At 41.2% G+C, this 27,048-nt stretch overlaps 1 protein-coding gene across 1 annotated transcript; it reads left to right on the top strand.

Moving 5' to 3' along the window:
• Nucleotides 1-27,048, top strand: RDH10 (retinol dehydrogenase 10). Its single transcript, XM_054595003.1, has 6 exons — nucleotides 1-465; nucleotides 2,057-2,292; nucleotides 22,535-22,633; nucleotides 23,827-23,972; nucleotides 25,447-25,578; nucleotides 25,678-27,048. Exons 1-6 carry the CDS (start codon nucleotides 177-179, stop codon nucleotides 25,799-25,801), a joined length of 1,026 nt encoding a protein of 341 aa, XP_054450978.1. The 5' UTR covers nucleotides 1-176; the 3' UTR covers nucleotides 25,802-27,048.

The raw sequence follows: 27,048 nt of genomic DNA, 5'->3' as shown, positions 1-27,048 counted from the left end.
CGAGCCCGGGCGGGAGTGGCCCCGCGCACTCCACCCCGGCGGACACCTCGGGGACAGGCGCAGGACGCAGCCTTCTAGTATCGGCCGCTGTTACAGACGCCCCGGGGCGGGAAGCCGGGCTGTCCGGCTCGGGGTGGGCGCGGGCGCTGGGCTTGTGCGTTGCCTCGGGCTTCGCGATGAACATCGTGGTGGAGTTCTTCGTGGTCACTTTCAAAGTGCTCTGGGCGTTCGTGCTGGCCGCAGCGCGCTGGCTGGTGCGGCCCAAGGAGAAGAGTGTGGCGGGCCAGGTGTGCCTGATCACGGGCGCCGGCAGCGGCCTGGGCCGCCTTTTTGCCCTCGAGTTTGCCCGGCGCCGGGCGCTGCTGGTTCTCTGGGACATCAACACTCAGAGCAACGAGGAGACGGCGGGCATGGTGCGCCACATCTACCGCGACCTGGAGGCGGCTGACGCCGCGGCGCTGCAAGGTAACTCGGACCTGCGCCTGAGCATTGTTGGGTCAAGCCCCTCCCCGCCCCCGCGCCCACTCGGGAGGGCCCCGGTACCCCACTGTCACGGTCAGCCAGATCTCGAGGAAGAGAACCACTCCCCACACCGACTTGGACTTCTGCGAGTGGATTTTCCCCGATAAAGGAACATGATCTTTCTGTTTTAGAAGGGGAGAAAGTGTGCCAAACCCTCTTCGTAAGGGAGGTCCTGTCTCTTTGGGGACGACTGTGGGGTTTCCTAAGCCCTCTGTGATCAAGGGAGGCAGAGGGTACTTGTTTTCACAGGTTTGAATCCTAAAGAAATGCCTCCATGGTCTTTGCGATGGGAAACTTGTCTGGGAAGTTGTCCTCAGAATCGATGGGTGCACGTATATATGTTAATATGGTCTGAACCTCTTAGACTAGAGGCAGCACTGATTTCCTATAACTTCAACCAGGAGAAAATAATTACATTGTTTCACCAGAGATAAGTACTTCAGTTACATACTTAGCCTGATTGTAAGACGCTCTACCTCTTAAGGCAAAGTGCTTGAAGGATTTAAGCCTTTTTGTAAATTTATTCCATGTTTTTGGTAACCTCAGGAAATCTGCATTTTTGTATATTTATGAATTGGCCTGAATCTGAGACTTTAAAAAATAAATCAAAGCGGGGACCATAAGCAACCATAAGTATTCGTCCAGGAAATTTGATAATCGCTCTTGGTTTTTGACAAAATTTTTTGTTTCCAGGGAAAACAATGAACTATACAGGAAAGATTAACTCTGGTACCACTCCTATCCCGTAATGATTGTTTGTCGCCAAAATTATTGGCACTGGCCTTTTAGGTCAGAAAATCAAAGGTTAAAAATGTTACATCTTCAACCGTGGTTTGTAGGGCACCAAATACAGGTTTTTGTGCTTCCTTGCCAAAACCTAAGAGATAGTGGTATTTGTTTTCCAGGGAAGAGATTTTGATTTTTTTTAATTGAGTTCTTGTGAGATAAAATGGTATATTTTACCTGTGAACTTGATTTGTGTGATGCTGGTTAGAACACACCAGTGTGACCTCTTTTTATGAAAAACTTTAGGCTCATTTCTTGGCTTTGAATGAATTCAGATTATTAATTACAATTTTAATTTGTGAGCCTTGAGGTGAGTTTCCATTTTGAGGATGCTCATATTAGAGAGTAAAAGCTACTTCTGGCCACTTTTCCCCCCCAAAATGAGTGTGTAGTGTGTGTATTTGGGAGGAGGGGTGTTAACTCTCTGGGCTGAGATCAGTTCTTTCCAGGTGTCTTTAGCTCCAGGAAGCTGATCCCATGAGGTATTGAGCTTGTCACAGTTACATGATTTTCCCCTAAGCAAAGTTCTCCAGCAAATTGCTGTAATTCCCCAAGACTTCTAGGGGAGGAAGGCAGCTGTAAGTTCAGTCACTGGCAAGCCTCACAGTGTTAGAAATTTGAAGCTCACTGTAGTATTTTTGTTTTGTGTGATCTTTGTCCTACTGATTACCATGTGACTTACATTTTGCAACCCCCCACCCCCTGTTGCATTTTTTTCCCCCTGGCTCATCTGGACTTCTGAGGACAGCTGGGAATGGTGAGGAAGAAATTCTGCCCCACTGTAACCTGCAGGTTTTTACCTACACCTGTGATGTGGGAAAGAGGGAGAATGTCTACCTGACGGCTGAAAGGGTCCGCAAGGAGGTTGGCGAGGTCTCAGTCCTGGTCAATAATGCCGGTGTGGTCTCTGGGCATCACCTCCTGGAATGTCCTGATGAGCTCATTGAGAGAACCATGATGGTCAATTGCCACGCACACTTCTGGGTAAATATAAACATCCTTATTTTCATTTCTGGGCCCTCCTCAATGAGAAGCTTGGGAAGGAGAGAGACTTCAGTACCAGCCTGAAAGCCACCTGCACATTTCTCCACAAAGCTCCCTTCTAACTCACTATTCCCCATGGTGAATTACATCGTACACCAGTTACTATTAAATAGCTGTTTGCTCTCCCCCCCGCCCCCAATTCAGTATTTCTTGAGAGGGTAGAGAACTGAACATTTTGAACTAGTTTGAAAGACTGCCATAAAAATAACAAGAGGAAGCATAAAATCCTGGGTTTGTTTATTTTACTTTCTGTTGAGTTTGTAAAACATCAGTTGGTCTTATGAATTCCTAAAGTCAGAGTTTAGGCTTCCAAATTACTGCTCAGCCACATTTTGGGAAGTGCCAAAGAGTCTGAGATCAGCATTTGTGGTCCATTGGGAGCGGTCAGGCCACCCTGGCAGACACTTAACATACATTGACCATCTCAGGGTCTGTGGCATTGTTCCATTGGAGTGCATCTCAGCTTAGAAGATGCCTCTCTTAGAACAGAAGTCACCTTAGGACCATGATAGGAGCAAAGTCACTATATAGGGGGCAGGAGGACTGTGAGATCTGGTGGACCAGGGACTTAAATCACATCAGCTTCTAGATGATGGTTAGAACAGGAGAGCTACTATAGCAACTAAGGATGAGAGGAATGGTTTTCTACTGCTCTGGGGACAAAACTAACCTCAGGTTTTCTGCTGAATTGATTCAGCAATGAGAGGTGTGAAACTCTCCCTGTAACTGCACATTGTTGACCCACTCTATGCTTTTCTTCCTCCATAATGTTTCCCCTTTACTTTTGTAGGCTGGTAGGGTCTGATAAAGAAAGGGTAAGGGGGGAGGGTGGTATGTTTTGTTTTGTTTTTCCAAAGGCAGATTAGCTTTCTAATCGAACACAACAAAGAACTGTTTCTCCTAAATAGGTCACAATAAACCGCATTAATTTTTTAGCAACTGCTTAAAAACTTAACCTGGTTTTAGAAGTGCTTATTCAAATGTTGCTCCTTGAACATCAAACCATTTTTCTGATTCTGGAAGAAGTTTATATGTTTTATTTTCAAACTCATGAAGTTTATTTAATTCATTTCCAAACCTCTAGAAATGAACATATAAACAACATGAATTAATTATCATGTTTTAAAGGAGGAAAGAGATTACCAGATAGTTTGGGGGGATTTAAGTGTGCTTGTATGTGTGCATAGGGGTGCGTGTGTGTGTGTGTATTGGGTGCAGTGTGGGTGGGGAATATATAAAAGTCCTTGCTGCCTTGGGGTCCACAAGAATAGGTGGCAGGTGAAGAAGGGAAGCGGGGTCAGACAAGGAAAGACCAGTACGACTGAACAAACTGGACAATACAGCTTATCAAGAATCTTGTGTGTTTATAATTCTGAATAAAACATTCACCATTTGAAATAAAAGATGTACATAATTTGCAGGTGAACTGAAGTTTTCTTACTTGAAGATAATAAGTGTGAAGCTGCCATAGAAACCTGCAGTGATTTCAGTCAACTTATTTATCCTTAAACAGATACTCAGCCATTGGTAAGCTAGTTATGAGCTGTAGACACCAGGACTGGTCTTTTCCAATAACATTTGACTGGGATGATGCGCGGTTTCCAAACTAGAAACATTTACCTACACAGAGTACTCTAAAGTTTAACCATCTTGCCTACTTTTTTTGCATGATTATTTTGCTGAATTGTAAACAATTTCAAATGGAACCAGATTTTTAAAGAATTCCCATATGACCTGCAATTAAATACTTATAAGAGGAAAGCAGCTTCTCTTTTCTAAACGTCCTATCAAATGAGAGCTTATTTAGAATGTGTTCAGCACAGAAAATCCATAGCTTTAGCTTTGAAAATGCACATCAATTAATGTATTTGTACCTTAAACATCAGGCTATTATCTAACTAAGGAGAAAATTAATCTCCAATAGCAAAATTATTGAGGAGTTGAATCTATACAGCAAGAAGAAACAAATCACCTTCCCAAACGCCTTTTGGCTTTGAGATGTTGCTTAACTACACAATTTAGGGAGTTCTTGGAAGCCTTGTCAGGAATGACGTCACTTCATATTAAAATATGGGAGGCTCCTGAATTCTCCAGCTGTTTTTCCCCCAAGCATCTAAACTTAAGAATTTATTTTCAATACTGAGTCAGAAAATTCATTTTCGAGTTGGAATATTTAACTACTTGCCAAGACTTAAAACCCTTTTGAGAAGTTGAGACATAGCAACTAAAATGTAAAAGAAGACTTACTATAATTTTCACAGTAATTTTTTGGGAGGCGGGGGTTTACATGGCCTAAAAACCACCTGAATTCAGCTTCCCTTCCAGTAGTCCTCTTGGGGAAATGTTTGTGGTAACTGTTCAGAGGTGTGCAGTGTTGGCATGTGCTGTTCCCTGGCCAGAAAAATAACCAGTATGTCTTTCTCCTGTATCCAGGTGGATAAAAGAAGTTGACACAAATTTTTAAAAAGTAGATCAGCTGAGCAAAGACTTGTTTGGTAATTTGAACAGATTGTCTTGAGCCAGACTTTTAAGTAGCAGCTGTTGTCTGTTTCCATAGAATGATCAATAGTATACAGTTCTGGCCCAGAGTTAAAGACACATGCAGCGAAATGGAAAACCATGTGGGTGTCACATGAGCATCCACCAAAAAGCTGTAGATGTTGCTATTTCCAAACCATTCCTCACACTGTTGCTAGAAGGCCCGTTTCCCCCACTCTGTCTACCTTTGAAGGCCTAGCTCAAGTTCTTCCTGTAACCTTCCCTCCCCACTCCAGCCCTTTTCTGGCATTTTTGCATATTAGACCTGCAAGAGTCCTTAGAGATCATCCTGTCCAACCTTTTGTTTTCTTATGAAGCTACACTTAAATGACTCATCGAGGCTTTTTCTCTTCTTGCCATCAATCTCTTGCAGCCTTTGTTGGCATTCCCATCCTTTGGAGCACAGTATGTGTTCTTTGATGTAACTTTTTATACTTTGTGCTCTGAAACCCTGATGTAGATGGCAAGCTGTCTGTAGGCAGTTTATTGTTTGTATCTATTTGTTTTCCCCCACCTGGCACAGATCTCTACTCATAAATTACTCAATAAATGTCTGATAATAACAGCAAGGCTTCTGCTTGAATATTTAGAAGATAACCTATTCAGAGAACGTTCAAATGGGTCTATCTTCTGAAATTTCAAAAGGTAAACATTGTGCTAGACTAATTTAAGCTGGGTGATACTGATGAGATTTCAGAGTTGGGCTGGCTCACATTATTGTATCTTTTGTTTTCCTACACAATTTTTCCGTTCTCCCTGCCCTACCTGTCTGCTCATTTTTACTGTAGTGTATTACGTCTGCTTAGTGGTGCAAGGCTAGCGACTTTGAGAAGGCTGGCGTGGATATACCAATTTGAATTAAGCTCGAGCTGAATGTCTGGCAACCACTCCTACTTCCCAGTGACTGGCCTCAAGGGGAGGACTCCTACTCTAACTCTTTCCTTGCTTCTTGCTCTCTCCATGCATGTTGGCAGTTTTTACCGTATTTGGCATTATTCTGCACAGCCCCCCAGTCTGCTGTGATTCTTAATCCTCCTGTATTCTCCTATCACCAGCTCTCCTAGGAACCTTCTCTTGGTCACCAGTTAAGAAGCAATAGATTTGGGGCAGGTTCTAGTCAGCATAATCTGTTGTGCACCACTCATAGTGAGGACAAAACCATGGAGAGAATGTATACAATCAGTGTGCTTTGTTCGCCATAATCACAGAAACCTTAGGCTCTCCGTGCTTCTGTGACATGCAAAAGCTTGAAAATATCTCCCTCTTCTTCCTTGAAATGGGAAAGTTGGGCTCCACACAGGAACTGCAAACCCATGTTTTTCCCAGAACATTAACATGGCTTTGCTTGTTATTTCTTAAGAGGAGTGGAATCTTAGCTCGCTGTTTCTAACAGGTAAAGTCATGAGGCCTGTCAGTGTGAGCAGCACATTGATCCCTGATTAACCAAAAGGGGGAAGCAAAAGCATTTAGCTGCAGGCCTTTTATGTTCTGAAAAAATTTTGCATTGCAAAGGACTAAATCTGTCAAATAGCTAGTCAGTAATTTACTTCTATTGATATGGTAGTCAGACAAGATAATTGGTAGTTAATTAATAGACCACTTAACTTAAAAGGTTTCACAGTTTTAAAATACTAATTACTGAATTTGGCATTTATCTATATCCAAATGTCTAAAGTCTATTTAGTTAAAATCCATCCAGGAAAAGTAAAAGCCCACCAGTAGATCTGAGTAATGTAGCACTTAACGACATTAGTACCTAATATCTCATGAATGGTTCCTAATCATTAATGTTCAAGATTTTTTTGTGATTTACTAGATTTTAATCTCAAATACTGTAATTCTCTGTTCTCTGGTTAGAAAAACCTAGTTTTGTTCCAGGCCTTTTAGATTTAGATTTTATTTAAAAAAAAATTTTTCTAAAGTGTTCATATAAAATTATATAGCCAATGCTTCCTCTTCCAAACCATGATATTAAGAGTTTTTTATAAAAATTGTTAGACTATATATTTTTATAGAACAGTGTTTTCCTGTTTTAGGATAACTCCTAAAAACTTGCAATTCAGGGCCTCTTTTATTTTATTTTTTTTAAGATTTTATTTATTTATTTTTAGAGAAAGGGAAAGGGAGGAAGAAAGGGGAGGGAAACATCGATATGTGAGATATACCGAGCAGTTTCCTCTTGCACCCCCGCAAATGGGGTCCTGGCCCACAACCCAGGCCTGTGCCTTGACTGGGAATCAGCCGGTGATTTTTCGTTTCTCAGGGCGGCACTCAATCCACTGAGCTACACCAGCCAGTGCTCAAGGCTTCTTTTAAAGTCTGTACTAGGACTGGCTTCTGTTATTAAATAAATATATGCATAAAAATCAAATGTTTGAGCTTTAGAAATAAAGACTTTTTATTCTTGAACTGAACTGTAAATTGATGTGGGATAAGCCTACTCTGTCTTACTAATTCTTGTGGTCAGTTAAAAGCTGAGTAAAACATCTCTTTAGATAGTAACTACTTGAGTACCTGGGACTGTGTACCTAACGAAGTCGTGTCATGGCCTTCCTTCCTAATACAAAATAAGCACATGCTCATTGAACTTTGAGTGTCAGTATTTGATAAATTACATGCTGGGCTCATGTCTGTTGCTACTAGAAATCAACATCTATGACATGATACAGTATCAGTTTTACATAGCTGGTGTGAGCAGGGGACTGTCCTAGAAAAATCTCCCCATCTTTGATAATAGGTTCTCATCTGTGTCTGGTTATCTCAGTTGTATAGAAGACATTACTAAGTAACCAGTGTCATAGGAAAAAATAACAGTGCTCCCCTCGTTGCCAAATCCAATGCATAACTTGATCTTTCTGCTGGATATGACCCTGTTGACCATCTCTTTGAAACTCCTTGCTTTAGCTTCCATGATAAGCGCAGCTTCTCCTGCTTCTCCTCCTGTTGCTCCTCTTGGCCTCCCTGCATCCACAATGCAGTGACTCTTCAGCATTGCATGTTCGAACCTCTTCTCGCTGTGCACTTCTAACTGGATAATCGATTTATTTCAATGGCTTCAACTGCTTTCTGTGGCAGTTCCCAAGTTCACACAACTATCTTGTCTGTTCCACACGTACCTGAATATCAGCAAGTCTCAAAACTGAACTACCCCTTGTTAGCCCCTTCTTGAATTCCCAGGTGTGGCCAGTACCAGGTTTGGAGACATAAGCAGTATCTTTAACTGTCCATCCTGCACATACGCATGGGTCACCAAATCCTGGCTGCTCTGTTGCTTACATGTACTTTGATCCCTCCTTTCTGCTCCTGCTTCCACCTATATGCTTCCATCACCTCTGGAAAGAGTCTCCTAACATCTTTCCCTGTTTCCATTCATTGCTCTACAGCCTAGGGTTATCTAAGCAGACTTGGTTTATGGTTTGCCTGTTTAAAAGTTATACTGACTAGAACCTACCCCAAACCCTTGCTTGACCATTGTGTTCACAGCATGAAGTTCAGGTTCATTCACACTGCAGCTTAGACCTCCCCAGGCCGATTTCCACCTGCCTTCAAGCTCATCACCTAAATATTCCCTGATGTGCCCTAAATGAGGTCCAGCAGGAATGGATACCTCGCTGTGCCCTGAAGGAGCTGTGGCCACTCACCAGTTCTGCCGTTTGAGTCCTGTCTTATTGGGAGACAAAGTTAAATAGTTCAGATAAAATGTATCCCTACTCCTGGGAAAGAAAATCAAACACAATCAAAATGTTTTCATGTTGATTAACTAGAATCTTTATATGTTAAGGGTCAGTCCTTGTTGAATTATCTCAAATTCCTGGTTCAGAGAATGCCCTCTCATTGGATTATGTGCTATTCATCTCAATTCCTGGAAGCAAAGTTGGTATTTGTTTCTTTTCTCCCTGGTTATTTCTACATCCAGGGCGTTAGCCATTATCTGACCAGGTAGAAATTAATCTGTAGAACATGTCAAAGTGGAAGCATTCTTTAACCTGTGCTCATGCTAACACCGATGGAGTAGCTTTTCCCAAAAGACGGCCTGGATGCTGCCTGCAGCCCCCCTTCCCCACTCGCTGCAGGAGGTGGCCCCTGACCTGGAGAGGCGCTGCAAACCCGGTGGCTAAATGCTCAGCTGCCCATATTCTCTCAGCTCTCTTTGTTTTTACCCTTATCATTCTTGAGATTTTCAAGGGAACTGAATTTAATAATTTGACTATATCTTTTAAGATGTGGCAACCAGAAAACTACTTTCAAGCAGTCTTAATGACCTCACTTGGGAGTTAGAATACATTTTTAAGTAGGAAACCCCTTTTTAAGTTTTTCTTGAGGTAAGGGATATTAATAGCATATTCATCTAGAACCTCTGTGTCTTGGAAACTACAATTAAGCTTTTTCAACTATGGTAAATAGCCAGTTTGCCTCCATGTAATCCAGATAGCTGTCCGCATGGGCAGGTGTGCAGGTGTGTGTGTGCGCTTGTCCGGGGTGTTCAGTGAGGGGTGAACGCGAGGGCTCCTGGCTGTGGTGCCATCACATCCTCTGGACCTGAGACGGTCCGTCCCAGCTGTGCTACGTTCTTGATACCCAGGATATGTTGGGACCCCCCCGGATTGTACTATGCTGAAATTCCACTAGGGGGTGTACTGGCAGGGTGGATTTGTATCTTATTTCCTTCTACAGACACTAATTTTCCCAAGATAAAGGGCCTTTTGTAGCTAATCTTTGAAGTGTGACAAACTTTGATAGTCCTTAAGAAATAAGAAACAATTCCCTGCTGCCACTGAATGGGTTAAATCCAGTGTTTTAAACCTTGAAGTCTAGGGATTGGATAAAAATGTGTTAAACCTTTCTTGGTTTAATTAGTGATTTTTTATCCCAGAAGTTGCTATCATAGATATTAAAAGAACTAACATCTTCTATAGTTTCCATTAACTGACCTAAACACTCCTTTTAGGTTCAGACCCCTTGAAAGCATACCTGGAAAATAACTTGGAGGATGGAATATTTTCATTCTTTCTTTGAGAATATATATAGACAGAGCACACAGCTGGTCCCCATAATAGGGCAGCCTGAGGGGTCCTCCCTGTGTTGTGACCTAACACTCTATTAGACACCCCTGTTCAGAATGGAGGTTGTCAGAGTATGGCCTTAGGATCGCATCACGCTTATCCTGACACACTTGGCCAGCTACTTCCAGTCACCTGGATCTCAGTTTACAAAGGCTTGAGCCATCTCAGCCCTAGAAGGGGTGCTTTCAACAACAGGAACGCTAACATCTTTTACTTGATCTTAACACTACATGGCCTATTCCTGAATTCCTTTATCCTTTTTATTTTGTCAGTTCTCAAACTCAAGTTCACACCTGTCAGGGACCATTTTTCTAAATGCTCTGAAAGTAGAATTAAGTGAACCAAGGGGGGAAAAATTGAATATCCTCTCATAATGATCATAAAACTTTCAACACTTCAGCAAATGCTGCTAGAATATTTAACAAGTAGGGGCAATTACTGCCGCAGCCTTGAGTGCTGTCAAATTAGCCCAACTGACAAGCCGCTTACAATGACTTCACAATTGGAAACAAAACATTACTTGGTCTGTGAAACTTTCAAAGATCACACAAAGCTGTGTAGAAGGTGGCAATGGTGTTAACATTACGAATATAAGCAATTTTTGGTCTGGGGAAACCACAGTGTTTCTCATCTGCCACTTGCATTAAATTTGAATTTCTTGCTTTTCCTTCAAATAGCTTAGTACTGGAATTTTTGAATATTAATATAGTTCAGCCTCTTAGTGTGATTCTAAACAATGGGGCGCAAAGTAACACTTCCCAAATTACTGTAACTGGGAAAACGTGTGGCGTAACTTATGTAAGTAATGGGTATTTTGAGGATAAGTGAAATTTAGAATTCAAAGCCTGAATTTTCCCACCTGCAAACTGTAATTAAGATGTAACCCCCAACTGATTTCTCAAAGATTTTTTTTAAAACAACCTAGTTCTGCTATCTTTTGGGAAAGAGGAAACAGCAGATATAAAAAATAGTTCTGTCCTGTTAGTATTTTTACACTTGCTGGGCACTTCTCCATCAAGCATTGTAATTTATATTTTAAAACAGTTGTTTTCTGGTCTTAGTAAAACAAGACTAAAGAAAAGGACTAGAAAAGGATGTTATGGGAAAGTGTTTGGTGTTTCCTAGCACCACCTAGGGTTCTGGGGAAGAGGTGGCTGAGCAACTCCCCAGCATTGTGTTTTTGAGGCTGCTTCTAGTGGTCAGGATGGGGTTTCACCGGAAGTGTGGTCTGAGGCTCTGTGGAGGGCAGGGAAGCTGGGAGTCATACCTCGCAAGAACCAGGAATTGCAGGGACTTGAAAAAACAACATAACCAAAAATAGGTAGCACTTGTAAATAAAATAGCCTCTAAATATATGCTTAATGAATCTTGTGTGAAAAAAGTACTTCCTCTACTTTTGTATAGCACTTAAATTGTTTACAAAGCCCTTTCATGCACACTCTTCTGAATTCAGTAGAGCTTATCCCCATTTCTATGGATGAGGAAACAAAACAAGACAGGTTATTGGACTTGTCTAAGGTCACCCCTGGGGAAGGAAGAAACAAGGACACAGACCCTCACCCTAGGGCTTTAGTTTGGGACCTTTACAAAGTACAGAAAGTCCTTACTTACATCAGCAGTTTCTGTGACTTTAAGCGAAACAACATAAAACCACCTTTACCATAGGCTAATTGATGTAAACAAAAGTTAAGTTCTTAAGGCATCTCATCAATGTTAATAAAATGATGTCAAATGAAGCGACGTTATTTGAGGAACTGCTGTATTTACGTGGGCTACATGTTCAAAGCACCTAGGTTTGCCTGTGAGTCACTTATGCTTTTGTCCTGTTGTATAATGTAAAAATCTACCATCAAATATTGAGGGTTGTTTTTTTTTTTTTTACTAGCATGGTTAGTTTAGCAATGGCTAATTAAGTGTAGCTTAATATCCCCAGAAAGTTTGTTCCATAAACTAGACAAGCATGTAAACATTGTAGACTACAGAACGAATACCATGCTAGAATTTTATTACCAAATCCCAATTAATGTGTTTTTCTGTGACTTTCTGTAATATTCATCGAAAATAGTGCGGTACATCCGTGCTCAGCCAGCTTCCTTCCTCCTCCTTCTCGTGTGCATGTCAACATTGACAAACTAGATGTGAAAAGTTGTGAATAAAAAGGGCTCTTTTACAAGGGCTGGCTGAACAAAGCTCTTACAAATATTGAAACTCGGTACCAAAATGTCAGTAACAGCATGGTTTTAGTTTAGTTTTATTTTTAAGCTTATTATCTCCAGGAAAATATAAAACCTTTATTCTGTTATATAATAATCTTATAAGATCAGAATTCCAGATAACTCCATAAGCTTTGCCTTTGAAAATGCTAATCATGGTTTTCCAATATTGTACAGTGTTGGCTGGCCGATGGTGTCCAAACTTATTGCTGAGCATCAGGTTTTTCAAAGGGGTAATTTTTTCCTAGGCAGGGTTTTCTCACAGGTTTACCAAAGCATGAAAGCTTCAGAAAGGCAGATGTGAAAAATGAAAAAGATAAGTGCTGAGGCTAAAAGAGTCTGTATTTCCTGTCTTGAAAGGTAAGCCTTCAAAGCTTCTGTGGACGAGGGGAAATGATTTTGAAGGCTTCTAGGTCTTGTTTTGAAAGCTTGTTCTAATGTGGACAGGAATGTCTGAGTCTGCTCAGGCTGCTATAACAGAATACCATAGGCTGGGTGACTTATAAACAAAAGAAATTTATTTCTCACAGTTCTGTAAGTTAGTCCAAGATCAAGGCTCTGGCAGATTTGGTGTCTGGTGAGGACCCACTTCCTGGTTCAGAGACAGCTGTCTTGGCTGCAATCTCACATGGCGAAGGGGAGAGCGCTCTCTGGGTCTCTTGTAAGGGCACTAATCCCATTCATGAGGGCTCCAGCAGAGGGACCTGATCACCTCCAAAAGCCGCACCTCCTAATACTATCTCCTTGCGAATTAGGTTTCAACATGAATTTAGAGGGAGACACAAACATTTACAGAACGCAGCAGAGGGGCCTGCTAACTAGTAAACATGGGCCCAAGGCAAATATGCATACAGCCTGTAGACTCCCACAGTTGTGCCTCAGAGCTCAGGGGCTTCTGGCTTTGACTTGGCCGGCTTTCATTTGATACACATTATTGAGAGAAGGCTGTGGGGAGTGGAGCAAGAGCCTTGCCAACCCCTAAAATCCTAGTGTGAAGAACACCAGTGGGATAGAGAGCAGAGAGGTCAGTCTGCCTATTTTGCTGAGTTTGTAGGAGAAATTGATCTGAAACCATGCAAGGTTTGGAATGGACAGATTCTCTCGCTCACACTAGAACTTGATGCTCAGCCTGTGGTCCAGAGCAGAAGCATTACCCAGATGGCCACCCATTAGAAGGAAGACTCCATCCCCTCCCAGACCTACTGGGTCAGAATCTGTGTTTGATTCAGGTCCCAGGTGATCGATTCACATCAAAGTTTGAAGAGGCACTGTTCTCAGATACTTATTTTCCTTCCCACTTTCTCAAGATTCTCCCTCCTCATCCCTTTTTTTCCCTCCTGAGCTCGTCAGCTAAACCTTTAGGAATGTTGTAGCCTGGGAAAATGGCAGACCATGCTCTCTGGGGTCCACCCTAGGTGGAATTTAATTCTTTGATTTGGGTTCCAGTCCAGTGTCTAAAAGGAAGAGTCCAGGTGCTTTCTTGTCACTATTCCCCTTGGTCACTGTGCCCAGGACGGAGTTTCCAAAGCCATGAGCATCAGGCACAGAGTCAAGATAGTGCACTGAATTGTCCCATTCTTCCTGCCCAGGACCAAATAGCTGCCTGGAAATAAGTGAGAGGAGGGAGGGGCCTCGCTGTTAGAGCCCCACTCCTTCACTCTTGACCCCTGACATGTAGTTGGCATTATTGTCCTTCAAAGAGATTTTTTTTCCTTTTCTTCCTTTTTTGCCTATGAGGATACATTTATTAAAGGTGTGGCTGGAAGGTATTTCTTAATTTAGTAGTGGAGTGGTGGTTTGAAGGTATTGACACGTAAACTAAAAGTGATGGGTGTTTGAGCCCAATTTTAAGTTGTTATTTTTTTTTCTAAGTCCAGAACGTTTTCCAAACCTACAGAAGTGTCATTAACAATGTGAGAATTAGAGCTTAGGAAAAAACCATTGCAAGATGATATGGGGTTTGATTTGCTAATGTGTATGTTCCTTCTAGAGAGGGGTTTCCTGGAGGCTATTTCTCCCTTGGGCATTTGGCAACTTCTAAAGACATTTTTGCTGGTCAGCCGGGGAGGGCAGGGATCGGGTAGGGGGGACCGTTTGTTACTGACGTCTAGTGGGTAGAGGCCAGAGATGCTGCTAAACATTCTGCAATGCACGAGACAGCTCCTGCGACAGAATTACCCAGCCCAAAATGTTGGTGGTGCTGGGATTGAGGTCCTCTTCTAGAACATGGGTTCTCAATCTTGGCTCCATATTGGGGTTGCCCAGGGAATGTTGCCTGTCGATGCCTCATTCCCTCCCTGGTATAAGAAGCCTGGAATGCAGCTTGGACCTCAGAAGTTAAAACCTCCCTTAGGTGATTCCATGTGTAGCAAAGTTTGAGAACCACTGATTTATAGAAAAGGTGATTTCTGTAATTCTTAAATTTACTTGACATGCCTAATACAGTATAGGTACTTTATAGACCCTCATACATAGAGAGTAAATTCTAAGTTGTGATAATGCATCCTTGAGAATAAACTAAGTTTTCAGGAGTAAACTTTTGATTACATTTCTTTCATTTAGGTTAAGATTTTAATTGTTTTAAAAAGACCCCCCCCCCATAAGAAAACTATAAAGCAGAGAAGAATTTGAACTGTTTACACATACGAAACATAAGGGATGGTGGAAGGTGATCACGGGTGCGGTGCTGGGCTGGGCGGTGGGAGGGGGCGGGGCGGGGAAGGGCCCTGCCACTTCAGATGGCCCGAGCAGGGGCAGGCCTGTGCGCACACGTTCATGCCTCATGGAAGTGGTTACCAGTCACTAGAGCAGAACAAAACCTCTGCCCTTTGGAAGATCTGTCTTTATTACAATTTCTGAGATGTGATTTGAGTATGGGGCAAAGCAAGGGGATTAATGACAACCTGTTGTTCAGCCAACGATTTGGCTGCAATTTTGTGGGTTATTTTCATTATTCTATAAAGAGTTATTAAATAGGAGGAGGGGCCCGAGCTTGAGGGAGATCCTGGAACACTCCTTTGATCATCTGGGACGCAGCCAGGGGGAGGGTCAGGGAAAACAGCCTTTCAGAAACAGTGCTGAGCATTCATAGTTTCTTTTAACACACCAGGCTTCCATTGGCTAAAACACAACACAGAAAGGCGATGATTGTTTTGCAGATAATTTGTAATTTTTTGATATGGAAGATGCATGAATTCGAGTTGCATTATTTGAAGGCACAGGCATGACACCGTATGCATGTTTGATGAACAGATATTTTTACTGCTCACCAGATGCTGACACTAATGGGCTGATACCTTACTGAGTCATTTACGAGAGTCTTATGCAAGTAATACCTCAGTGTTACAACTTGTATTTTGAAAGCATGGCAGGAATTGAAGAAAGAATTATTGGATATAAGTCATCATAACATTTTTGAGCTAAGAGACTTGGAGATCTCCTTCTCATCTCACAAATGAGTTAAGTCGAGGGGTCAAGTATCAAGGAAGGTTAAGCGATTGGCGTTCGGGACCATGTGGTGTCTGGACTCCAAAGGCCAGTGTACTTTGCAAACGGTGTGAGTTTTAAGTCACCTTGTTTTTTGGTATTTCTGTGTAGCACATAAGGAAATGTTGATATCCGAGTCTCTGCCTTGGGGTAGATTCACCTCATGCTCCAGCAGCGGCAGGGGAAGTCAATAAAGCACTTATTTTTGCTGAATAACTCGTGGTGTCATCATCTAGGTGTTGGTTTGAAAAGCAGCGCTCTTTTATTAGCTTCTTGGTTGCAGGGCAGCTCGAGGAGTGGGCTTGTGCATGTATGTTAAAGATTAACTCCTGCCTGCAAACGTGAAGCTAATCCTGAAGCCTCAACACAAAAAAAGGCCAGTAGATGTACGAGTTCGATGATTACGACATCTTCTCGCGTCCCTCCTCAATAGCTAAAGACAGAACATCTTGTGTCAGTCTGATGGAGACTTTGATGAACTTTTTGTTAAGACAGAAAGAACAGTTCCAGGCTTCAGTATCTTGGGGCTCTATTGCACAATTTGTCCCTCTCTATCTATAAACACACCTACATAGGAAAGAGAAAAAAGCCAGGATCCAGTTACGTAAATTTCAGATTTTTTGCTGTTTAATGCATCTAAAATACTTCAAATCAGTATATTAGTAGCATATATAAATTCAGGTTTTACTTCTTAACTGAAAATAATTTGGTAATGAAAAATTTCAAGTAGCATTTTCTACATTAAGGTAAAATGTCTAAAATTTGGTGGTCAGTATATTCATTAAGCAGATATCCTTAAATCTACAGCTTGAAGAGTATACCTTTAACCATAGGTTTTTTTCCCCAGGTTAGGTTGGAAGTATGTCACCATTTTTTAGTGTCTGAACATGCTAATAATTTATCCTGGTAACCTTTGTAACACAGTTCACTACATTTTCAGCACCTTCAATAGTTGGTACTGTTGAATCATAGTTTTTCAGGAGCAGGATCTGAGTTTTCAGCAAAGAGTGCCACCAGATGTCATTTTAGCCTTGTAAATAAGCAGCGTGGTCCTTTGTGATTCTGACAAAAATAACTACTCTGGTAGCAACATAGACAGAAGCAGCAACACACCCCAGGGAGCATTGTTGAACCACTTGGGGAGGTGGGCACCCTAAGGATGTCCAGTTAGATGTTCTTTGTTCAGTGAAGTCTTGATTGTATAATTCTTAATTGTATGTATTGCTGTTATTTGGAGATTCTAAAAACCTTTAAACATTCATCAGAAAACTGTACTATAAGTGCTGATGGTGTTAATCGTCCCATTGTAATATGATTTATGGATCTTTAGAAAGTCTGCTCTGTTTCTTGAACATTCAGATGAGAGATGAACACTTTAAAACAGTTCTCTTAAAATATGCCTTTCCTTGAATTGACCACAGAACAGTTGTGAAAATGCACAAATGCACAAACATACAGTATGAGGCCTTTTCCTGCTGTGAGAAACTAACTTCACTTTCCTCTTCGTACCCATTAACTTGGACTTGCTAGCAAATACGGAGAACACATTCTGGGCGTCTTACCTGCATCTTTAAAATGCCATCAGTCTCACAGTTTCAAAAGTCAGAGTTTGCCGGATACCACATTTCTTCACGTTCCCTCTCGTTTAACCGTAGGCTAATTTGTCCTGACAGTGCCGCCGCAGGCTCTGTGCTGCAGCCTGTCATTAGTGCGCCAGGAGCAATCCGGACGGCTGGGGCTGCGGGAAGTTAATTTGGCGTAAACCTAACATTCAAAGATTTCTCGAGATATGACATGTCATGTCTATATCCAGTCACACTTCTGTTCAAGAAGTTCTTGTTTATATTATAAATATGACCTTTACAATTATCTTTCAAAGTGCCTGGTTCTAAGTGCCTGATTCTTTGAAGAGGACCCCTGAGGAGCTATGGAGATACTAGACTTGTTAAGTATGTTTTGTAGGAATGTCAGTGTCCATGTGAATGTCCCTTTTCCTTCTGTTTTCTTTTAAGTCACATAGCAACCCTGTCAGCTGGTGGCAGACTGTGGTACTGGAGTCTTGTGAGGAAAGTTAATCATGGGTAATCAAAGGTATAGCTCCACACTTTTTAGCCAGGGGCTATTTATTATTAAGAGTTTTCGAGGTAAGATAATCCCTAGGTCCATTCCAACTCTAAATTCTCTTCACTGAGCAGACCAATTAGTGTACATTGGTTACTGACTTTGAGATCAAGATCAAGAGTCAACCCTATTTTCCTGATGAGGTACTGGGTGTCCTCTGTTTCATACACGTTTGAGTAAGAGGACATAGTGGTGGAGTGCTCTCTCTGACTTAGGTTAAGCATCTAGCCAACCTTTCCAACCACCATTGGCACCAGCCAAACCTGTACTTCCTTTAGAGTTCCCTTTACCAGGTGCTAGCTCCCAAGCCACATAATCCATCCCTATAGGGCAGAAATCACAGCAGTTGAGTGTTCAGTGAGCTGCCTGAGCCACGCCGCTCAGATTCACCAATGGCAGCACAGCCATGAATTTATACTTACACGGTTTGGGTGTGTGCTTCAGATTTGTCCTTCACGTTCTACTAAAGACTCTTTGAGACAGAGTGAAAGATTACAAGCCTTAGCTTGAACTGACTGGTGTCATGGCAACTAGCACTTCACCTTTTGCTGGTCCCCGTCTCATACATGCTACAGTATTTGCGCACATTAATAATTCATTACGAAGTGCCAGATTTCTGTGTGCTGTCAGACTGTGTCAAGGACGGAATATGCTGTGCTATCTCAGATGTCATCTACCAGACTGTTGAGGGCCAGAGTAATTAGAAAAGAAAACTAGTCAGGTTACTTGGGAAAATTCCTGAAAGTGTGATGCTTTCTGGCCACTCATAGCATTTTTCTTGTAAAGTAATGGATAGAATTCGTGTTGATCAAAGTTTATTTGGTAATGTGCTCCAGACATAAGGCAGGAGTTTGGTTGTGGAAATAATGCATGAGCAGTAATTGCTCACCTCCATTCAGGCAGCAAAGAAAATGATTAACAGCCTTAGTGCTCAGTCACGTGGATCAGGCTCCAGGGTGAGCCCTGGAAACTCAGGTTTAAAAAGAAACCTGAGTGGTCCCTATGTGAATGCTCTTGTCCCAGGCTGGCCTTTGCTCAGCACATAGTAGGAGCTGAGTGTTTGACACACTTCTTTGAAAGACAAGCAGTCTGGGTTCCTTTCTCTTTTCTTTTCTTTTTTTTTTAAAGATTTTATTTATTTATTTTTAGACAGAGGAGAAGGGGGGGAGAAAGGGAGAGAAACATCAATGTGTGGTTGCCTCTGGAGCACCCCCTACTGGGGACCTGGCCTGTAACCCAGGCATGTGCCCTGACTGGGAATTGAACTGATGACCCTTTGGATCACAGGCCAGCACTCAGTACAGTGAGCCACACCAGCCAGTGCTGGGCTCTGAGGCCATCTGTGGCCTTGGGTGCTTACTCCACCTCTCACCTTCCTCGGTACGTAGTTTTTCCCAACATTGTATGTAGTTGTTGCAGTAATCATAGTATTAGACCTGTAATTGGTAAGCCTCTCTAAATAAAGGATATAGGCCTTTGTCTCGGAATGAGAAAATATAATTGACACATTGGATTTCATTCATACAGGCCAGATCTGTCTCTGATTAGGCAAGAAATAACATATTTTAAACAAACATTGATCTGACACTAATTTTTTCTAAACTAACCCCTCCCTCTCAAAAGAAATCTTCAGATTAAAACAAACAAACCTATGTTACACTTTACTAGCTTCTTAAAGTGAGGCACATTTCCCTGAAAAATATCTTTACATCCCACCATTGGAAAAGATTTGTCACTTAGCCATGTTAGGATTCTTTTGTTTCTCCTTTACATACAAAACCAGGAGCTTAAGTGTCCCTCTGAACTACTTTGGAGAGGGTGCAAAAGGAAGAAGCCCAAACGACATTTTTTAATAGAATATGCAGCCATAAGACCCTGCTTTTGTGAAGGATAAACTAGGACTGCTTTATATTTGATGTTCTGGTTTAACACAGTTAAGTGCTGGTGAGTGCAAATTCTGCATAGGTGGGAAGAGGACCCGCTGTTGTTTTGCCCATCGCTGGCCTGATCAGAATATAGAACCTGCATGCAGTAGGCGTTCAAGAAACGCTTGTTAAATAAATAAGTTAATGCCACCAGACTAATTTCAGGGGAGGGGACATTCATAAGTTTCAGAAACTTGCAACAAATTAAATTTTAAAAACCTAGGAATTTGTTAATCCTCTCTCATCTAGTTTAATATGGTGCTGGGAACTGGATCAGTCATTTAGGAGTTGCCAGCAACACTGTGGCACGTGAATATGGGGAGTCATTAGAGCCAGCCCACTGGGCACCTGTGTTTTTTAGTCAGAGCCGGCCGGCAGGCAAAGTTAGGGGGACGCTGCCATGTGGTAGTCACAGTGAGGGCACCAAGTAGCATATTCCTATTGGTGTTTTATATTGTGTGTAATTTCTTGAGATATAACCTTGAGTTCTTATACTTAAGAACTCAAAAATAGCGCCCTTCATACTAAATCTATGCTTATTGTTTAAAACTAAGCAAACTTTTAATACTTAAAAATGGTTTCTGAATAACATCAAAAATAAATTTTATACTTTTTAGCTAATCTGGAGACAATCATAATGGGATACTTAAAAGAACACTTACAGACTTCATTATTTAAGGATAGGTTTTCTAGTTTAGATTGGAATATATAAGCAGCTTTGCAATGTTACTTTATTGCAGTTCTGTGATATAATGGCCGTATGTAAGCTATATAGCCTAACGGTGAACCTGTAATAACCACAAGTACCACAGTTTGCCTTTTTTTGGCTATCAAGCAGACCAAAATCATAATTACTATCATAATTACCTTAACCATTCCCACTTACTACAGAGAAATAAAATCAAGCTGAAATGTGTGTCTCTTGTACATGGAGCACTGCGGCTGGTCTGTGACATACAGGAGGAGTACAGATCACTTTTTTCCACGGTCCCGTCACAGTGCAGTAATTCTCCCTTGACAGTTGAGTCTGTATCTTCTAGCCTAGTCGAGGGCAGCCAGACAAATGAAAACAATCAATATTAAAATACCATAAAACATGTTACAGTGAATAGCACCAACTGTAAGTCTTAAATATGGACAAAGTCAAGGTGAATAGAATAATATTAGATAAAATGTAACTCCATGACTACTTTTGATAGAGAAGTATTGGGAAACTCCAGTGACATAAGCACTTTCAAACATAAGAGGGTATGTAAATCTGTGATGAACATTACACTTTGAAATACATAGGAGGGCATTAGGGGTAGATTGTCGGAGAAGAGAAGAATTCACGGGTAAATCCTTATAGGTGAGAATAAGCGTGACATAGGTGACAACAGAGGCCTGGACAAATGGGGTCTGAGTTGGGAGGTAAGGGGTATTGCATACTGGTCAGGAGTCAGACTAGCGAAGACCTGAGGGTATGTCCCTAAGATTCACTTGGCAATTGTATATGCCAGGTATTGGAACATGGAAAAACTTCAGAATTCGTGGAATGACCTTTTGATCTTGAACATGCAAAAATTATCATAACAAGTTAGATATTTATGCAAAAATTCAGTGATCCCTTAGCCAGGAAATCCTCTGAGAAGGGAATGCAGCTCTTCTTAAAGTCCATTGTATAGCATTTGGGTTTTTTAACTTCATAAATCATGGGAAGCTGTGTTGGCAATGGGCTATAACTCAACAGTAGACAGATTGCTCTTTGCTGCTTTCTTTTAAGAAGCAGGTTATAAAACTGTTGGGAGCCTGGTAGAGTAGTTCATAGATCATCTTAAGCAATTTGAAGTAATTTAAAAAAAAAATACAGCCTTGTATCTTGAAGGCAATAGAGCTGGAGGGAGAAGAGAATTTAGTGAGTAAGAAATCAATGTCGCCTGAGTCCGCTGTCCTGGAATCTGTGCCATGTGCTCTGCTGCACTGACTGGCCAGTCACCTGCCTCTGAGGGCAAGTCACTGTGCAGCACAGCCCACAGCGGAGTGTGGTCATTCAGAAGGTTTTGTCAGTGCAGAGTTAGCATTATGACACAGTTTTCATTAAAATGATTTTGTACTTTTACCCAGTTTATTTTACATACCAAAATACTTTACCTCCTGTTAGTGCACTGTGGCAGTAAAGCTCTGCATGCTGGAAGATGATGCGGGGACATCCCTTCATTCATGGGTTTATCATTTTTGATGTATCTATTAGAAAAACATTAATACAAGGCTCTGTTTGTGCGGATGCCAGAGGCCCCTCACAGACCATGAGATAGCTGCAATCAAGTGTCGTGAGCATAAAAGTATTTCTGGGAATCATTTCGATTAACAGATAACTATCACTTGAAAGGTGATAAAGAGTCTTATACTGACAGCTTTCTTTTCATCTGGACATTGTCCCCAAAGGGCCTGGTCTTACAGTCTTGTTGGTCATGGCTGTTAAGAGTCCTGCCATGCCAGTGACATCCTTCAAGGTTAACCAGACACTTAAATGACCTTCTCTTTTTGATAAATGTAAAATTTTGTTCTGTGACTTTGGGTTGGGTTTTAGATGAAACTTTTTTAAAAAAAGATTTTATTCATTTCTAGAAGGCAGGGAAGGAAGGGAGAAAGAAAGAGAGAAACATGGATCGATTGCCTATTGCCTGTCCCCAAAACTGGGGATCTGGCCCACAGCTGAGGATTGTGCCCTGACCAAGAATCAAACTGGCGACCTTTCGGTTCGCAAGCCGCTGCTCAACCCACTGAGTCACGCCAGCCAGGGCTAGATGAAACTCTTAATGTCAGTTCTGAAACCTGCACCTCACTTTTCTTTCAGACTACGAAGGCTTTTCTTCCTACGATGCTGGAGATTAATCACGGTCATATCGTGACAGTTGCAAGTTCCTTGGGATTGTTCAGTACCGCTGGAGTCGAGGTTTGTCAGCTACAAAGCGATCCCTTCATTCAGTCACTTTTATCTCCTGAAAAATACCCCCAAATCCTAAGAAGAGTAGCTGCTGCTTGGAGGTTTCTGAAAGCCCCCAACCTGGGTGTCACAGGACCATCTAGTGTGACCTCACAGCAGCGGGGAGAGAAGGCACTGTGCTGGTCCTCCGTGAGCTCATTCCCATTAGCAGTTTTGCTTGATGACGGTGGGGAGACAGAGGGTCAAGAATGAAGCCGTGGAGGGCCGTGGCAGCGTCACAGGGAGCGGATAAATGAGGCTAAAGGTTGACCTTCTGTTTTGGTCAACTTGCCAAAAGTGAGCTCTCTGTCTTGTGTCAGCTCATCAGATGAGATGGTTATGGCAGATGTGAGGGGGCCTGCATTGTAAGTTTGTGCAACTGGCCCTACTCAAACCCTGTTCTTCACCATATTCGAATTATACGCTTATAAAGCGTATGTATGTGTATTATTCCGTGCTGTTTGTCCTGTTGGTAGCTGTAATGTTAACACTGAAAGCATCACCCCAAACAAATACACTAAAGGAAAAAACAGAAAAAAAATACGCAAAACGACATAGAATAGATGGCTTCTACATTCTACAAAGCCCCATTGCTAAATTTAAAGTTGGATAATGGAGAATCTTCTTGTTATCCCATGTTTCCTTAGGTTAAGTTCTAGTTTAAGTTCACAAGGTATAGTTATCATTTTCATTTGCACTTCACCCTAAGAAGAAAAACAGATCATAACAACTTATAACCTAATCTAGACTTGCCTTTGTTCTCTTAGAATTAATTTAAACAAACTGTTTTTCAGTTTCCTTTGCTGAACAAGAGGCCATTTGTAAATTTTCCAGACACTTCAAAGTGAACCTCTCCATTTTTAACCCCAGCTCATTGGCTTTCATGGAGTCCTTTGCGGTAACTTCCCCAAAGTAATATGATACTTCGTTGATGTGGCAAAAAGTGTTCATCTGTTTTTGCTGTTGCTTTGAAAATATTATTTCTGCACTGAACCACATCAGATATCTGTCCTTTAAAATGCTTTCCTTTTCTTTGCTCAGTCACCTGTAACCTCTTGTAGCAAACATGTAACCAGAGTAATAGGCCAGGGAGAAAGCTTGAGTTAGGTCTGGGATCTGTGTCTGTACTTAGAACATTGCCTTTCTCTCTCCCTCTAACTCAGGATTACTGTGCCAGTAAATTTGGAGTTGTGGGTTTCCATGAATCCCTGAGCCACGAGTTAAAGGCTGCTGAAAAGGATGGAATTAAAACAACGTTGGTCTGCCCTTACCTGGTCGACACGGGCATGTTCAGAGGCTGCCGAATCAGGTCAGTGAGAACCTATATTACTGATAAAAAAGCTGTTTTAAAAATCATCTTTCCATACTGGGAGAATATGTGAGATTGGATCCTCAGACATAGCCTTGTACTTAGACTGTTATTTGACAGTCATCCTGTAGTTTTCATTGGTCAAAGGCTTTGTAAAATTGAGGTGAATAAGATTAACAAGCAAGGATCTGGTGCCACAGTGGTGTCACCTTGCAGAAGTCAGTCTGAAAGCATCAGACATAACATGGCTTCTCTGCATCTTCAAGAAGAAAACTTAGATGCTCAAGATTTTCCTTAGAAGCCACTTCCTTAGGAAGTATTTTATTTCTTTAATACTAGGATTGGAATGTCAATGCCACAGAAGTGTTACACTCCAAATTTGGGGGCTTCCTTTCTGCAGAGAGTGTATGTAGCTAGATTCACTCTGACAGAATGAGAAGAAACCATTTAGTTTACTAGACATAAAACAAAATACCCACCCACTTTGAGAGGAGGCCTATGGGAATATAAACGTCAAGTTGCATCTGACTTGAGCTAAGCAAAATAAACACCACCATGAATCATTAAGAAGGTACTTGTGAAGACATGCCTACTTTAAAATCTTTGCTTGGATGAATTTGAAAGGCAAAGGAAGATAACTGAACAAGTCCCCTGTTGGTCACGTCCTGAAATTGACCAAGCAGTGAAATAGGTGGAAGGTGATTTGAGTCACTGCAGTCTCAGGCTGACTCCTCCTTTCCTCTGTGTGTGTGCGCGCGCGTGTGTGCCCATGGTTTTTCCCTCTTATGTATTAGAAATCAGTTGCTGGGGTCTGAGGAGCTCTGTTTCTTATTTAGCATCACAACAGGTGTCCAAAGTTGTGGTGGGACAAAGAAAAGTAAAAGGAATAAATTATATCATTAGGGTATTTCAACACGTAATTTCAACACGTAGGGTATTTCAACTTATTGAATTCAGCTGAAGGTAGATGTCTCAATGCACTTCACATCAGAGAGCCCTAGAGAAAATACCCTGGCTTCTCCCTATTCAGGCATCTGGGAAAGAATATGTAGCGGATTTTTACTTCACTCAGAAAGGCTATGCCAGTGTTTACACACCATCATTTGAACCATGCTGAATACCAAAAGTTTGACATCTTGGTTGGGTTTAGTGTTTGTTATGCCAAATACCCTCTCCTTTTTATGTTAAAAGGTAAAAAATAGAAAAGTAATTTGAAATATCTCTTGAGCCATTTTTAAAACGACTCACTACAGAAGAGCAGACCAATTTTGCCTTTTCTTAAAACTTGTTTTCCAGACTAAGCCTGTTCAGAGCAGGAAAATTTAGAAAAGGCAGAAAAGCACAATGAAGTAAACAAAGTGGACTCAAAACCTGTCACTAAAGTAACATCACTGTTAATATCGTGATAAGTGTTTTCAATCTTGCCTATTTTGTGCTCCTTCTTAATTGTATTTTTTAATTATATAACTTTCAGGAAGGAAATTGAGCCTTTTCTGCCGCCTCTGAAGCCTGATTACTGTGTCCAGCAAGCCATGAGGGCCATCCTCACAGACCAACCCATGATCTGCACCCCACGCCTCATGTACATCGTGACTTTTATGAAGAGGTAACTGAGGGGTCCCTCTGAGGTCCAGGCTTTCCATATCCATCCCCAGGGCTTAGTTAACATCTCACATTTGCTAACAACTGTGGCTTTCCTTTTCAGCATCCTCCCTTTCGAAGCAGTTGTGTGCATGTATCGGTTTCTAGGAGCGGACAAGTGTATGTACCCTTTTATTGCTCAAAGAAAACAAGCCACAAACAATAATGAAGCAAAAAATGGAATCTAAGAATTTTTTTGTATGGAACATCATTTCTCTCAGAAGATGATCAAGATGTTTCAGTTCAGTGCACGTCAGCATTACTGACATTCTCTGGATTCTAAATCCGTGTTGACTTTTTTAAAAATCAACTTTTTTAAAATAAATAAATAAATAAATAAATAAATAAATAAATAAAGTGTAAATTAACCGACTAGAGTACTTGGAAAACGTGATCAGCAAAAGTGAGGTCAAGTTGTTGCCAGCGGGGTCCTTTTTAGGCAGAACCCTAAAACCAGTCTATTCTTTTAGACAAGCACTGTGTGCCGTCTCTGGGCTACCATTATTTTTTTTAATGATCAGAAAGTCTAGAGATGATTACTACAGTGTGTTTCACATGTGTGGTTTTTCTTAATTCCCATAGAGTTTATTAATTCTTGTCATTAAACTCTAGCCAGTTGACACCCTTGCAACTTCGAGGACTGATAGTGCTATGTTTTCTCATGTTTTCTGTTTCAGTTTCACAAAGCCTGTATGGCTCTTTCGTGGTGTTTGTATGTATAGCTTTTTTGAAATGGAATTTTGAAATCTCCATCAGTTTGAATTAAATGATGTTTGATTGTTAGAATAAGATGACCAGGTCTCTTTCTTCAAGTCATAATGACTAAGGTGTTAGCGGAATATTTAAAATTTATCTCTGAAATCTTTCCATAAGTATCAGTTATTTTGGAGACCTAGTTATCCAAAAAAAATCATGCATTTTCTACCTAGGAATTTTGCTGCATATGGAAAGTGCCCTTTCCTTGGGAGATTGCTGTGTTTCATTTCTTTGAGTGGACTTTTATCTAGGATACATAGCAGCTCTGCAAAGAAAGCATTTCTAAAAATGGGAACCTCTAAACTTAAAAAAATCCCCTTTTTTGTGCCAACTATGATTAGTGAGAGGAGAAAATCTTATACTATTGGAGTACAGATGGAAGGGTGTAAAGATTCTTCTGAAAGTTATTCACCTTGTACAACAGCAAATGACATTTTTACAGTATTTTTTTGTAAAGCAAACTATTTCGTGCCTTGAATTTGGTAAATGTGTATTAGTGAAACGTAAAAGTGAACTTCTACCTCTGTATCTAAATGTATACCATCCATTTGTAAATGACTATAAACTATTATGTGATTGCTTTTTTTTAGAATGTCTTGTTTAAATAGTGACCAATGTTTAAGACTCTTAAAAATAAGCCATCTTTTACTAATTAATTGGGAAGTTTTATAAAAGACTA

This window comes from Pteronotus mesoamericanus, unplaced genomic scaffold (genome assembly GCF_021234165.1).
Source record: "Pteronotus mesoamericanus isolate MK-2021 breed Mesoamerican mustached bat unplaced genomic scaffold, CSHL_Meso_final scaffold_54, whole genome shotgun sequence".
In the NCBI taxonomy this organism is placed as follows: domain Eukaryota; kingdom Metazoa; phylum Chordata; class Mammalia; order Chiroptera; family Mormoopidae; genus Pteronotus; species Pteronotus mesoamericanus.
This window is presented reverse-complemented; position numbering and strand designations above follow the sequence as displayed.

Coding starts and splice junctions, on each gene's coding strand:
- RDH10 (XM_054595003.1), top strand. CDS start 177: ATGAACATCGTGGTGGAGTTCTTCGTGGTCACTTTCAAAGTGCTCTGG. Junction 22,634..23,826: donor TCAGTACCGCTGGAGTCGAG/GTTTGTCAGCTA, acceptor CCTCTAACTCAG/GATTACTGTGCCAGTAAATT. Junction 25,579..25,677: donor ATCGTGACTTTTATGAAGAG/GTAACTGAGGGG, acceptor TTTCCTTTTCAG/CATCCTCCCTTTCGAAGCAG.